The sequence below is a fragment of the Pygoscelis adeliae genome, unplaced genomic scaffold, assembly GCF_000699105.1.
Source record: "Pygoscelis adeliae isolate BGI_AS28 unplaced genomic scaffold, ASM69910v1 Scaffold92, whole genome shotgun sequence".
Taxonomy (NCBI): Eukaryota; Metazoa; Chordata; class Aves; order Sphenisciformes; family Spheniscidae; genus Pygoscelis; species Pygoscelis adeliae.
In genome coordinates, this window is record NW_008824306.1 from 2,509,271 (window position 1) to 2,522,187 (window position 12,917).

At 46.7% G+C, this 12,917-nt stretch overlaps 1 protein-coding gene across 2 annotated transcripts in view; it reads right to left on the bottom strand.

Moving 5' to 3' along the window:
* The window catches only part of TSPAN7 (tetraspanin 7), a 19,792-nt gene extending 13,396 nt beyond the window's left edge, over positions 1-6,396 (bottom strand). For both annotated transcript variants that reach the window (XM_009318899.1, XM_009318898.1), the window contains exons 1-4: positions 6,177-6,396; positions 3,911-3,985; positions 2,327-2,422; positions 337-492 (exon numbers count right to left, since the gene is read on the bottom strand). In XM_009318899.1, the coding sequence (XP_009317174.1) occupies positions 337-492; positions 2,327-2,422; positions 3,911-3,985; positions 6,177-6,188 (339 nt within the window). In that variant the 5' untranslated portion in view covers positions 6,189-6,396. The remainder of the gene's footprint in view (positions 1-336; positions 493-2,326; positions 2,423-3,910; positions 3,986-6,176) is intronic.
* Positions 6,397-12,917: the final 6,521 nt, after the last annotated feature.

Genomic DNA, 12,917 nt, shown 5'->3' on the forward strand with positions numbered 1-12,917 from the left:
AACCCTCAAGGGAGTCGAGCACACGTGCCACTTGCGGTCCTGCGGCCGGCCAGCACTGCCTCTGTGTGCAGTGCTGTACCTCAACCTCTGCTGCGAGGAAGGGGAACAAATCCCTTCCTCATCAGAATCGTCGCTGCACCTGGTCATTTGAGAAAGGCCAGCTTAAAGAATTTGAAAGCGAGCAGGGGGCAAAGCCCGTCCTTACCATCACTCCAGCCCAATACACACGTTATCAGCCAACCATTTGAAACGAAATGCAATTGTAAGCAGCCATACGCTCCACTGGTGTACTGGATGGTTTCGTAACAATTGCCTCTGGCACAACGCTACTGGTACCTTCTGGTTTACTTTAGTGGCAGCCACGGTCATGTTGCGCAGATCCTGAGTATTACAGTCACTGGAGTTCATGCAACAGCTCGTAGGGATGCCGTGTTTGAAGAAGTAAGGGCTGGTGCTCCAGTTGGTGTAGCTCTGAATGCCGCAGCAGCTCAGCTACGAGGAATAAGAGGCAGATTTAAAACAAAGAAACAAACTAGAACTAAAACTAGTACAGAATCATCACTGCCCACTTAATAAGCTCATAATCAAAATAAAGACAGGTTGTCTCCAGTTTTGAAAAGTAGATACCACCTCCCGCTCCATTTATCACAAAAGTATCAGGAATGTCATTTACAGAAGATGGGAGCAGATGGCCTACTAAAAAAAAGGCAGTTTATGAGCAGAGCTCTATTTGTAACATTTGACGAAGGTCCAGCCATAAAGCCATCTTTTTTAGTTGAAGGTCTGTTGGGTGTTTTGTTTGTTTGTTTGTTTCCTTTGCTTATTTATTTATTCCATTAAAGATGATCCTGGAAATTCAAGACAGAGCCTCACAATGCGGTCAAAAAAAATGGCCTTAAAAAACCCAAAGCATTGCATAGAATTACATGTAACACATACAGGGTCAAACTAGTACAAATTGCTAAGGTGAAAGCAAGGCTCCCTAACTCATCAAAATCACTTCTAGGAAAATTCGCTGAGCCATGAATAGAAGGAGACCGTATGTTCATAGAGTGTGTCTATGAAATCAGATGAAAAACCGTAAGTTGGGAAGGATGTTCTGCTCTAGATGCTAAGCTAGAAGACAGCTACTCAAAGATACGGAGCATGTGCTTGATTTTCTGCATGAAAAGGGCTTATAAATGCAGTTCCTGTAAAAACAGAGCTACAAATGAAATGCACGTTTTGCCACAACAGAAACACTGAACAGTGACTCAAAACTATCTAGTTTAGCCAACTCCAAGGAATCAGAAGTTCAAAATACAGATTAACATTAGGCAGACAATTTGACGGCAGAATACACTCAGTTTAGAGCTTATCTGCTAACCCGGAGAAGCCAGGTTAGAGGCACAGTTTCAAACATGCTGAGGGGTCCAAAATAATAGTTGCAATTTCTAAAGAAGATCTAGAAGTCATCAATATAATTACATTAAAATTTCAGCCGTTCAGCAAGTTACAATCATAGGAAAAGCAAATTGGCTCATAGAATGTATTGTGAGCTGAAGGGATAGTTTCTTGCTGTGCTACAGTTTCCAGTAGGAATTTAAATGTGAATTTTATCACTCTGTGTTGTAGTTGGTGGACTCGGTCCCTTGTGGTTGGCATCTCCAAATAGTTTGGCCATGCTGTGGCATTTGCTCGTGCCCTGTGCCCTGCTGGAAGGCAAGGAAACCTCCCATTGCCCTGCTGCCGCACCCCGTGGGTCAGAAAGGCTCTTCCACCGAGCACCTAATCCATCTCTCCAGCACGGCCGCAGAACAGCTTTCATTGCCGACCTCAGCAGCACATTCGTCCACCCCCTTTTCCTCTGGAGAAAATACACTGTTTCCTCCCTTAACTCACTAGGTCTCCTTTGCCAGCCTCTCACTGTACTTGTGAAGAGAACTGCTGCAGTTTACCAGTGATATGATGCTAGATTATAAAATCCTGTCTCATCCAGCTCAAATTTGCAACTTTTCATAATCCTATTGACCGATTCCCTTAATAACACCTTGTTCTTAAGGGACACAACTGGCTCCTAAACCTAAGTCAAAATCTGGGACCAACAACAAGCAAGTGGGACAGGCCCTGTCTTTATTAGATAGCTTGTTCTTAAAACTTGGGCATCTTGAACAAGAATATCAGTTGAAATACTTTTTCTTTAGATCAGCTTTGCCAGCCTCTAATTTTGCTTGCAATATACAGCTTGCAGATTGAGCCATCCGCACGTCATGTTCTGTGATCAAATCTGAATGTATGCTTTGTCTCTCTTTATTTATTAATTTTTAATATCCAATTTTAGACTTACACTTTCCTGTACGTTATCCACTGCATGGCTCCGCTCATCGTTCTTGTTGTAATTCTGGATTGCTTCAGTATATGTCCTAAGGAAAGTATCCTTGATCTATGAGGGTGAGGAAAAAAACAGCCCACGTGAGCAACGAAAAGCATAACATCTGAAGCAGTTTTTGCAGGCAGCACATGCATTTCCAAACCTAACAAGGCACCCAAACTAGCCCTTCCCACTCGTTTTTAAGTGTGTTTTCAGAGCTGGCAGAGCTCCCTCTTAACTGTCAGGGGTCACTCATGCAATTTTTCAAGTGGGGTCTATCAGACATAGAAAGAAAACTACCCCAGCAAACTGCTACATTTTAAAAAACAGAAAATGACTTAACCTGTAAGAAAGATACCCTTTGATGCTTTTTCCCCATACACTTTGTTCCAGCACTAAGTCTGAAGGAGGCTGCCTGCTTCTTTCTGCTCACAGACGCCTGGTGGGAGCCGAAGCTCGTGCAAACTCCTTTGTGACAGAAGCCAGTGGCATCAAAAGAAGACATGAATCCCCTGACCAGGCGGCAGCCCTCGTCCCCAGCACCAAAGGTGTTTGGGTAAGGAGCAAGAGGTCTCTCAGCTGAAGAAGGTCAGGCACATCACCGGGAAAGGCACTTTGACTGCGTGGTAAAGGGGCTGGGTAGCAGGTGATTTGGACAACCCACATGGCTGTGACCCTCGCAACAGACTGCCTTTCCCAAAAGGGAGCAGCAACCTGACACTGAGGCCGCCGCAGGTTAGGCCAGACGAAATGGCAGTCCTCCGCAGATGGACAGGTATTTCGGGATCAAATTAAAAACTATCCACCACTTGCAAGGATAGACACCAGAAAAGCTTATGGCAAGGGAAATCTCATGTCAAAAGAGGACACTTGAAAACCAGTTAATACAAAGAGAAGAGACAAGGAGGGTCTTTAGGGTTGTCCTGGTTCAGCACTAATGGCATGTAGGTCCATGGACTTAAAGCCAGAGATAGACCTGATTACAATGGCTAAAGCAGAAGTGCTACTACAAATCTAGACCATCATGCTTTTTTAAAGCTTCTTCCTGTCCCAGTTTCCTACCTCACTCTATTTCTAATCTCTCCTTATTCTCAGGATAGAAACAAAATCCCATCACACTCCCTCCCCCCCCCAAAAAAGAAAAAGATTTACAGAACGTTGAGTCTGGTCTGATGCAGAAGTGCTCTCTGCCTTATATAAACAAGTACTTGCCTGGCTGAAGAAGCTGTGTTTAAGAAAAGTATTTAATCTATTTTGCAGCCCTCAGCATATGTAAAAGAGTAAAGAAGATCTTACATGATGGACACACAAAACCCGATAGCTCCAGAGTAAATTATCAAGCAGCTGTGGCCAAGAGCTTTGGCTAAATCCCTTCATTTGGAATTGCATCAGTTTTTAAGAGCTGTACACGTTATTGTTGCACACCAGCCGCATCCCTGGAGATGCGTATGGAGCCGCCAAGCTCAGCGACCTACACATTCTCCATGCTCCAGAGAACTCCTCAGCAGCTCCTGCCCAGGGGGGCACTGCCATATGCAAACTCAGCACATTTCCACCTACCTCATGGCGAAACACAAACCCTGAAATGCCAGCCACTAGCTCAGCCAGGAACACCAGGGACAAGAACATGGCATACTGAAATGGAAGGAGGCAAGAGAAGTCAGAATGTGACAGTCTTTTGTCTCAGCACAGTTACTGTTCAGTTATCACATAAAATTCAACTTTCCACTCTAGTCACCCTTAAAAGATGTTAATAAACCAAAGGTCTTTTGGAGGCGATACATGGATTATTGCCTGAATGTGTGTTTAGACAACTCACAAATGGTATGTATTGACTAATTACTGGCTTTTCTGACATTTCTGTTCCCACATTTCTTAGCGTTCTCTTATAAATTAACACACACTCACATGCCAGAGATGGATCCAAGTCACTCAGGTTTTGATCTTGCAATAAGGAATACAAACAGACCCTTTATGTTCGCATGGCACTCTGCTAAAGTAAACAGGCTTCTCCAGGTGTTTTGGTTCATGTTTATCTATCTCACTGCTGGACTGGGATTTGCTGCCCGATTCCTGAAGTTTCTCCAATGAATGAACTGAAACACTGACTTCACTGGAAATATTCTCACGGTAATACTAGACAGATGCCTCAAATACTTTGCTGAGCCAAGGCCCGTGTTTGGTTTTAGGAGCAGCATTTGGATCCAGAGCTAAATAAACCTTGAAAACAGCGCTTTCAGTGTAGACACTCACAAACCATTAAAAATACATCTAAGCAGAAATAAAGAAGGTAAAGAAAAAAATGCAAAGTGGGATGGTAAAATCTGAAGTTGGGGCTTAATCTTCTGGAGGGAAAATTACCTTTTTTCTCCACGTGCTAAGTAACAGTTAATTGAAAAAGGAAACATTTAAAATTTATTTTTAATGGAAGATTGTTGGGGAAGGGAGAACAACAGTGAAGGGAGAAGTAGAAAAATCATTCTCTACAATTAATGCAGCCGTCAAATCACTGCCTGTATTCTGTTCAGAAGAGAAAGAAAGTTTTGAAATATTTCTTACATGTACAATGAAAATAAAACCATGTGCTTGGAACAGCACATGCCACTGCAAGTGGCATACCTTTAAAAAAGTTACAGGACTTATAGAACAACTAGCGGAGCCTGAATTCCTATGGATTTAGAGCTTCTTTCACCTTTATCCCTTTCCCATCTGGACTGCAGTAACTCCGACAAGCCCCTACACGTGCCCTCCTGACAGCACATCACCAGCAAGAGACAGCAGCGGTGCACCTACGACAGCGTTAGGTACATGGCAACTGGCCGCCAGCATAGACCTGCTGACTGATCTGCAGCTGCTATCTCTCCCCTACTGTGCCATCAGTTGAGGAAATTAACTCTCTTTAAGATGTCCTTTTTTTAAATCCAGTACAAACTGGAGAAGAATCGTCCCACCTCCTTAGAAAATCAGCCCCAAAATATTGTAGCAGGAGATGCATTGTACTGTCAAGCCCTTTTCCACTATCTCAGTGCATCACAAGTGCTATTTCCGCCCTTCAAATAATTACACATGTAGGATTTTGCTCCTGAATATTCCTAGAAACACAGTTTATCATATAGGTTTGCTTAACCTATATGATAAAACTTTGTGTTTTAAGGTGGGATGGAAAACTCAGAACAGAGAAACTTATAGAAAGAGAGGTTAAACTGGACTGAGAGACAGCTGCTGTACCTCTGCTTAGTGTACCTCGCGTCCATGCTGCTTTTGAGATGAGGACAAACATACCATACAGAGCTTCGTTTTCTGGGGTTGACTTGTTTTATTGTAGTGAATGTTAGGAGAAAAAGAAAGGCTGGTATGCTTTTAGAAGGCACCAACGATTTTTTTTCCATAGATTTCACATCAGAGTATTAAAATGGCCCCTTTAAAATACACTTCAAGTGAATTTCACATTTATGATGCTTTGGACATTTTTAAGATTGTAAATATACCTATCGACCTGGCTCACAGAAAAATAGAACAATTGTAGAATTACTCACAGAGTAATTCATCAGGGGCCTTTTACCCTGCTCCCAACCATACTTGGTCCTGTACGCTGCGCGGTAGCAGAATTCATTCATACTCAACCAACAACTGGTTTTGGCAAAGATTTTTTTTCTCCTTCTTTGTCCAAAACACACATGTGTTGAACATCAAGATCAATAAAATCTAGCTTATGTGCCTAAAAAAACACGTTAACATCTGGTGAAGCTTGGCAGGGGGTGTGGGGAATCCCAATACATCAACAAAACCTCTTCCCCTCTTGCTTAAGGCACTTTGGCATGCTTACCAGTTTCAGCATCCATGGGCTGCCACGACAAGTGGCAAAGCAGCCAAAAAGCCCGAAGACAATGATTGTGGTACCCGTCCCGATGAGCACGTAGGGGGCATTGGTGGAGTTCTCAGCAATGAGAGAGATGTATGTGCCAAGGGTGAGCTTGCCCCAGACGCCGACTGCGAGAAGGATAACGCCTGTGATCTGCAAAGCAAGAGGAGAAAGCCATTAGGAGCTACCAGGGAAGGCATCCAAATTCAATACACACTGATCCTGAAGAGATTCATTGGTGCTGTTGTGTTGGCAGAAGGAAGCCTCAAGACTTTTCTAAACTCCAGAGGGATGGACAGAGAAAATTGATTTCCAGCATCTGGAGATGTTACGTTAAGATTGCCACTGGAGGATGAACATCTAGGACTAATCACCGTAGATCTGACGATTGCCAAGGGAGGATGCAGTGTACTCCTGCAGGAACAGGCTCTCTGCTCCCTCAGCACACTGAGAGAGGTGGCCAGCTCCGTCACTCTTACTAAAAGCCAACAATAACCGCCGCCACCTCACACCTCCTGAGTTTTGCCACAAAAACTGCCTGAACCACAAAAACCTGCTGCTTGACGTCCCATTCTTCTTAATGCCAAAGTTTCAGGAACACGAGCACCCTTTGCAGCACATCACTCTGGCAAGTGAGCCTTCCCCCACTTCACAGGCTATACAGCAAGCGAGCCCCTGACTGCGCAGAAGCTTTCCCCCCTGACATGGGGTGGGAGGACACCAGTGGGCCCTGGGGGCATCCAGCCTCTCGCCTGAGACGTGCAAGCAGAGGCCACCAGGCCACAGAGCGGCTGGGGCATGCAGGCTCCCAGCACCAGCAGGGACGTTGCGGATCGAGCGGTGGCCACAACAGGGATGATGCCTGCATCATCTGCTGATCATCACCTGATGCTGACACGCCTGCTTCAAGACTGTACACATGTAACTCATTCCCACGGCACGGCCAAAGGTGGGACACGAAGGGCTGGTCCTGAGTGCCAGCTCTGCAAACGCTTCCTGAATTCCCCCAAAACTTCTTACTAGCTCCTCCAGGCCACTGCCGAGGAGCAGGAGCAGAAGAAATGTCCTGACAGTATTCTTTTGTTTGCTTTCCAAATTTTCTCTTGTGGACATCTTTATACTGCTGCGAAATCTTGAAATTCAACACTATTACACCAGGGTTGCCCTGCAGTTGTTTGTGGAGGGGATCCTTGTTCACAGTTATGTTGCCCCTAAAAAACCCCAGCTGAGATCTTTCAGCTACTTTTCATACAGGTTGATGTGAATTAATTCAGGGAAAGCCTTCTCAAAGGAAAAAAAGGAAAGCAGCTTTTTGGCTTTTTTATCTAGCCTGGTTCAAAAAGGACTATGCAGGGTGCACCCCCCATCTGCCTTCCCACTGTGCCCTTTCCACTGTCCTGCGGCTCAGCACTAGCTGGCAAAGGAGCCCGTCCTCTGCTCGCCCTGTGTCTGCGGCAGTGGCAGCAAGTGCTGCTCTGGTGCAGCATTGCTCCCTCTCCAGAGAGGGAACTGCGTTCAGCAGAGCTGCTGAATAATCAGAGCCACTTAAGGAAAATACCAGGAGGAGGAAGGATACAAAATAGATGCTCTGAAGAAAGATACAGGGTAGGGATGCAGAGGGAGAAAAGAAACCACAAAAAGAGAGAATAAAGAGAGGAGACCAGACAGACAAATGTAAATTAACATGTCCTCAGAGGCAGGAGATCCTTTCTATACCAGAGAGAAAATAATCTCACCTGGCAATTTTGACACTTCCTAGCTCATCCCCTTCCTTCCCCCACACCTCCCAGAGCTTTAGGGAGTACATGCCCCCACCTGGCTCCCACTCAGAGCACACCGGAGTGCAGCACTGCCAGGGAAACCCATCACATCCCTCTGTCTCCCTAAGCCTCCCCTGCTCCCCCTGACCAGCTGTGGCAGACGTCAGCATTTCTGTCACACCTTCGGGACAGGATTAGTAGAGATTTCTGCTCTCCTGCCCACAGTGGCGATAGGAATAAATCCAGCTCCCGTCCATCTTTAAGTGCAACTGCATGAAAAGTGCTGATTCCTTGCTCTTGTACCCCACCAATTAACAGCTGAACGTCAAAAAAATCACCAAGTAGCTTACCTAGCCACAGGGATCAAATGCCTCCACTGAGTCTGGTCCCATCCACACACAACACTATCTTCACCTCTCTCCCTCTTCTCCCTAACATAAGCTTTTTCAGAGGGTGCAGATTAATCAGCAAAGTCCGAAAGCGAGCTGTGGGGGACTCGGAAATCCACAGAACAACTTTTGGTTTCTCACCTCCAGTTTGACAAAGGGCTGGTTTCTGTGCCTGAGCTGCTGAAAGTTTTACCACTGTCCCCAGGGAGACGTAAAAGCAGCCTTCACTGCCAAAATGAACAAGCAGCTTCGCATTTGAAAGAGAACTCAAGCCTTGTAATAAAAAGCATTTTTAGTTGGCTACTTGAAACAATTACTAACCCTTTACTATGCATTTTAAGAGCTTGGCTTCCCCCCGTCTCCCCTATCCAATTTATGGTACACACAGACTGTGGAAAAAAGGAGCAAAGCCTCTCGGTGGCTCATTCCTCTTCTGTTTCTTAATAGAGCTCTGATTTACATGGGTCTAAGGAAATCCCACAGTTTGTGGGGAGGTCTAGACTCCCAGCAAGCCTGGCACTGTGCAGAGGGGATGGGACGTTTCCACAAAGACATGCTGCAGATGTGCCTCGGGCTGCAGCAGTGCCGGCTGGAATTTCACTTGTGAAGAGGAAAAACCAGAAGACTTCTCTGCAAACTTTTTCATGAGCTTTATTTAACAGAGCATGAGTAGTGGTATGACTAATGCCCACCTCCACCCAAAGGCAAACCTTGTTTCCTTATTTTCAAGATACACTTTTTATCCCTATCTCTCTGCTCCATTACACAATCAAGGGAACAATCAATGTACCAGCATCTTGTTTGGTTTGTTTTTTAGGTTTGTTTTCTTTAAAAGCAGGAGGGACAAGTGCAGGCGGAAGACCGGGATAGCGCTGACCTGAAAACAAGGCAGCAGAATACACACTGCTCCTGCCACTCACCATCGCTACACGCATCTTCTCCTACTCTACTTCTCGCCCCGACAGGCTGTGGAAATGAGCCCCGTATGGTCGTACCTGATTAACGAAGCAATTCTTTCATTTGACTTGAAACCACCACGCCAGCCTACTTCTGTGTCCAGCGTGACCTGTGGGTCAGGCCCAATAGGTGATGTGGATCCATTCCCATCTGAAAGGTCTAAAAGGAAACTCAGAGCACCTCCTACAATGCACAGTCTCTCCCCAGCCTTCCCTACTCCCTTCCCACTGTAATGTTTCCCTTCAGACCATGATCATGTAGTTCAGAGGCAGAATGGAAAATGATTAGGAAATCATCAAGATAAACAGCGGCAGATAGATATATGGATATGATCAATACATCTTCTCCTGGAGCTGTACAAAATACTTCAGATATCCTGGCAGGCAGAGGAAAGCGACCACAAGCCTTTCGACTTTTAGAGCCCCCCTGAGCCAAGATTAACCATCCAGAGCAGCTTTATTTATAAACACCTGCAACAGCCGGCACACACAGAGCGAGAGAGCAGCAGTCCTGCTCCACCGGTGGACTTCTACAGCAAAACCTGGCCTTTGCGTGGCCCCTCCAAGAATTAAGATTTGTCCTGGCAATGGTATGACAACTACAGCCTGTGCTAAAAGGGGGGCACAACCCTACCCCAGCTCCTCAGCAGACACAGAGGAAACAAACTGGCAGCTGCAGAGCCTACGATGCCCCAGATGAGATATCTGGAGCGGTACAGAAAAACAAGCACTAGGAAAGGCAAAAAAAAAAAAAAATTTGCTTCTAAAAAGTGACTACAGGAGAGATCCTGCCCAAATGTAAGGAGCTGTGGGAGAACTGTCAGTATCTGCTTTTTGGAGGGCTGGGACTCCATTCCCCCCACAGCCCCCGGTGGGCAGAAGGGTCAGAGCGGCCTCTCTGAGCCTCGGCCCTGTTTTACGCAACACCAGCTGTGACAAGCGCGATGTGATGAAAGCAACCCTGGCTTCCGCCACCTCCCTCAAGCATTTCTGACTTCATGGATTTTTTTTTTTTAATGGTTTCAAGCTCACAGTCTGAATATGCACACAGGCAGCCGATCGGAGGAAGGATGCACAGGGAAGGGCTGCCTAGATAGCTCAGCCATTTTCAGTATTTACCAGCCGTCATGTACCACACCATCCCCTTGCCCAGTGGCTAATGACGGGTCTGCCTCCATGGTGCAGTGCAAGGCAGGAGCCCCCGTGCAAGGCAGGGGGACGAGCGTTGTCCTGCGGGCATGCTGCTGCCCTCGAGGCAGGATTGATGAAGCCCATGGAGCAATTTCCAGGGCTGAGCTGGCAGCACCTGGGCTCACAGCAGCGTCAGGGAGCTTTAGTCACTCGTCACCATTGCTGGGACCCCCGACCCGGAGACCCTGCCCTCCTAAAGCAGATCTCTGACCACCCCCTTCGTCCCACAGATGACCGGGGGCCTGAGGCAGAGCCACCTACACTGCACACAACCAGAGCTAGGCAGATGAAACGCTCCCGCAGTGCTTACGGATGTAAAACTCACAGCATGGATGGAAAAACAGAAGCTGTGATTATTACATGATGAGGTTATCCAGCTTTTTGTGCCATCCTGTCCTCTACTGTGGTTAAGGGAAAGCAAAAGAGAAAAAAACCCCAAAATATCAGGTTTCAAGGCCTGTCACAAACATACCCAATGCTCTGACTCAGAAAAGAGCTCTGAAGTTTTCCTTGGACTTTATACAAACCTTGGTTTAAGCAGTAATAGCCCACACCTGGATAAAACAGCCAAAGCACGCATCCATCCCCAAACAGACAACATCATTAGGAAGAGATTCATGCCAGCATCCAGGGCAGGCCTGGTTTATCTGTGCGCAGGGCCAGTTCCTACTGCCATAACAAGCCCCAGAAACTCGGACAGGTTTCGTGTCCACGAATGGGCTTGCAAGCGGTTTGTGCGGGTTTTTGCCAGCTCTTTTTAACGCTTGCAAACTGTTCCGCCTCTCACGCTATTTTGATGGATGCTCCCTTTCTGCACGTGTTTCCAGGCCAAAGCGCTTCATTTCGCCTCCTGACGTATGGCGCTCCCCTTCCAGCCCCGGGCCTCGGAGTTCAGCCGGCGAGGAAACGTCCCAGCCCTGAAAGCCTTGTGCCCTGCCTGAAGCACTCCCCATCCCCAACACCACCCACAGCAACCTCCTGCTAGCAGCCACCACCAAAGCAGTTCCTATTTTGCTTTGGTGAGTGTCCTACTACTGGCCGTTGCTGCAATGCTGCTCCAGCACAAGGGCAACCCTTCTCGACGTGGGGTCCGCAGGCTGAGCCCCCCCGGGGCCGCTCCTGTCCCCCGCCAGCACAGCACACCACCAGATGGGGCAGCGCAGCTGTCTTCTCCTGCTTGCCCCTGGGTGGGAGAAGTCGCTGTCAGTCTCGGCAGAGCACAGGTTTGGAAGTTACTGATCCCTGCTGCAGGCTCATGGGCTGAGACATGCCAAACTGAGGGAAGCTGAGAAAATTAAGACACCCTTTGATACACCGTTACTGCACCGACCTTTCAAGACCAGCAACCTTGAATCACTGTTTCTTTTTGGGACCAGAAAAGGAAAAAAAAAAACCATCCTGCAACTTCTGGTTCTTTCCTGTGCTCTTTCTCCAGCCTTCAACATTGTTAGAAAGCTATTTCATCCTGGATTTCATCAAAGGTAGATCATGTCTTCCTTACAAAAATTCCCTGCGGTGGAAGCCCCTAGACTCACGTTTCCTCAGCCAGGAAACCCGAGATGTAGCATTCAATAAAACATTATTAGGCCTGCCCTTCATTTAGGTCAAACATTTTAAAGGTTAAAAAAACCCCAACGTAGGAGATATCCAAGTAGGGCAAGGATTGTAAAGACTAAACGCAACTAGAAATTGCATTGTTTAGCGCTAGCAGGTCTCACATTTCATTCTGTCTGAACTCAGGCTCGGCAAACACACTCCAGAAACCCTCAACCGACAAGATGTCAGGAAATGAAGCAGGTAGGCCACCTGGTCGTTTTCCAAGAAAAGCTCCACTGAAATCAAGATGTTCCCATAGAGTGTTTTAATCTAGATGAACTGGCATGTTCTGGCTTAAAAAAAAAAAACAATCTGGGAAAAAAACCCCTGAACCAGCTCTACCCCTTGCTCTGGCCATGTGCATCACGCCCAAACCTCACTGGCCTCCCAAGCACCGTTACGCTCCCCTGCTCCTTCCCAGCTAACATCTCTGTGTATCTCACGTTTACTCTGTGTATCACACATTTACTCTCGCATCTGAATGAATTGGGGATTGTCAGTAGGACAGCAAGACTGCACATGGACCACCTCTCCTTGCCTTGTCCTGCCTCTCCTCAAGCATGGTATCAGAGACACATCCCACCAGCCACTGATTTCAAAGGCAGGCTTTCTAGCTCTTTTGCCTTCCTTCAGCGTTAGTACAGATGTTTCCAATGTTATCTGCGGTGTTGTCCCCAGTTCTGGAGCTGATTGGATGTGGTGAAAAAGTTAATATGCTACAGGCAGGCAGAAACACGACTGAACTGAACGTTAGGTCTAACTTCACTTGTCCAATAAACCATCTGCTTTTAAGAGACACACAAAGATATGGCC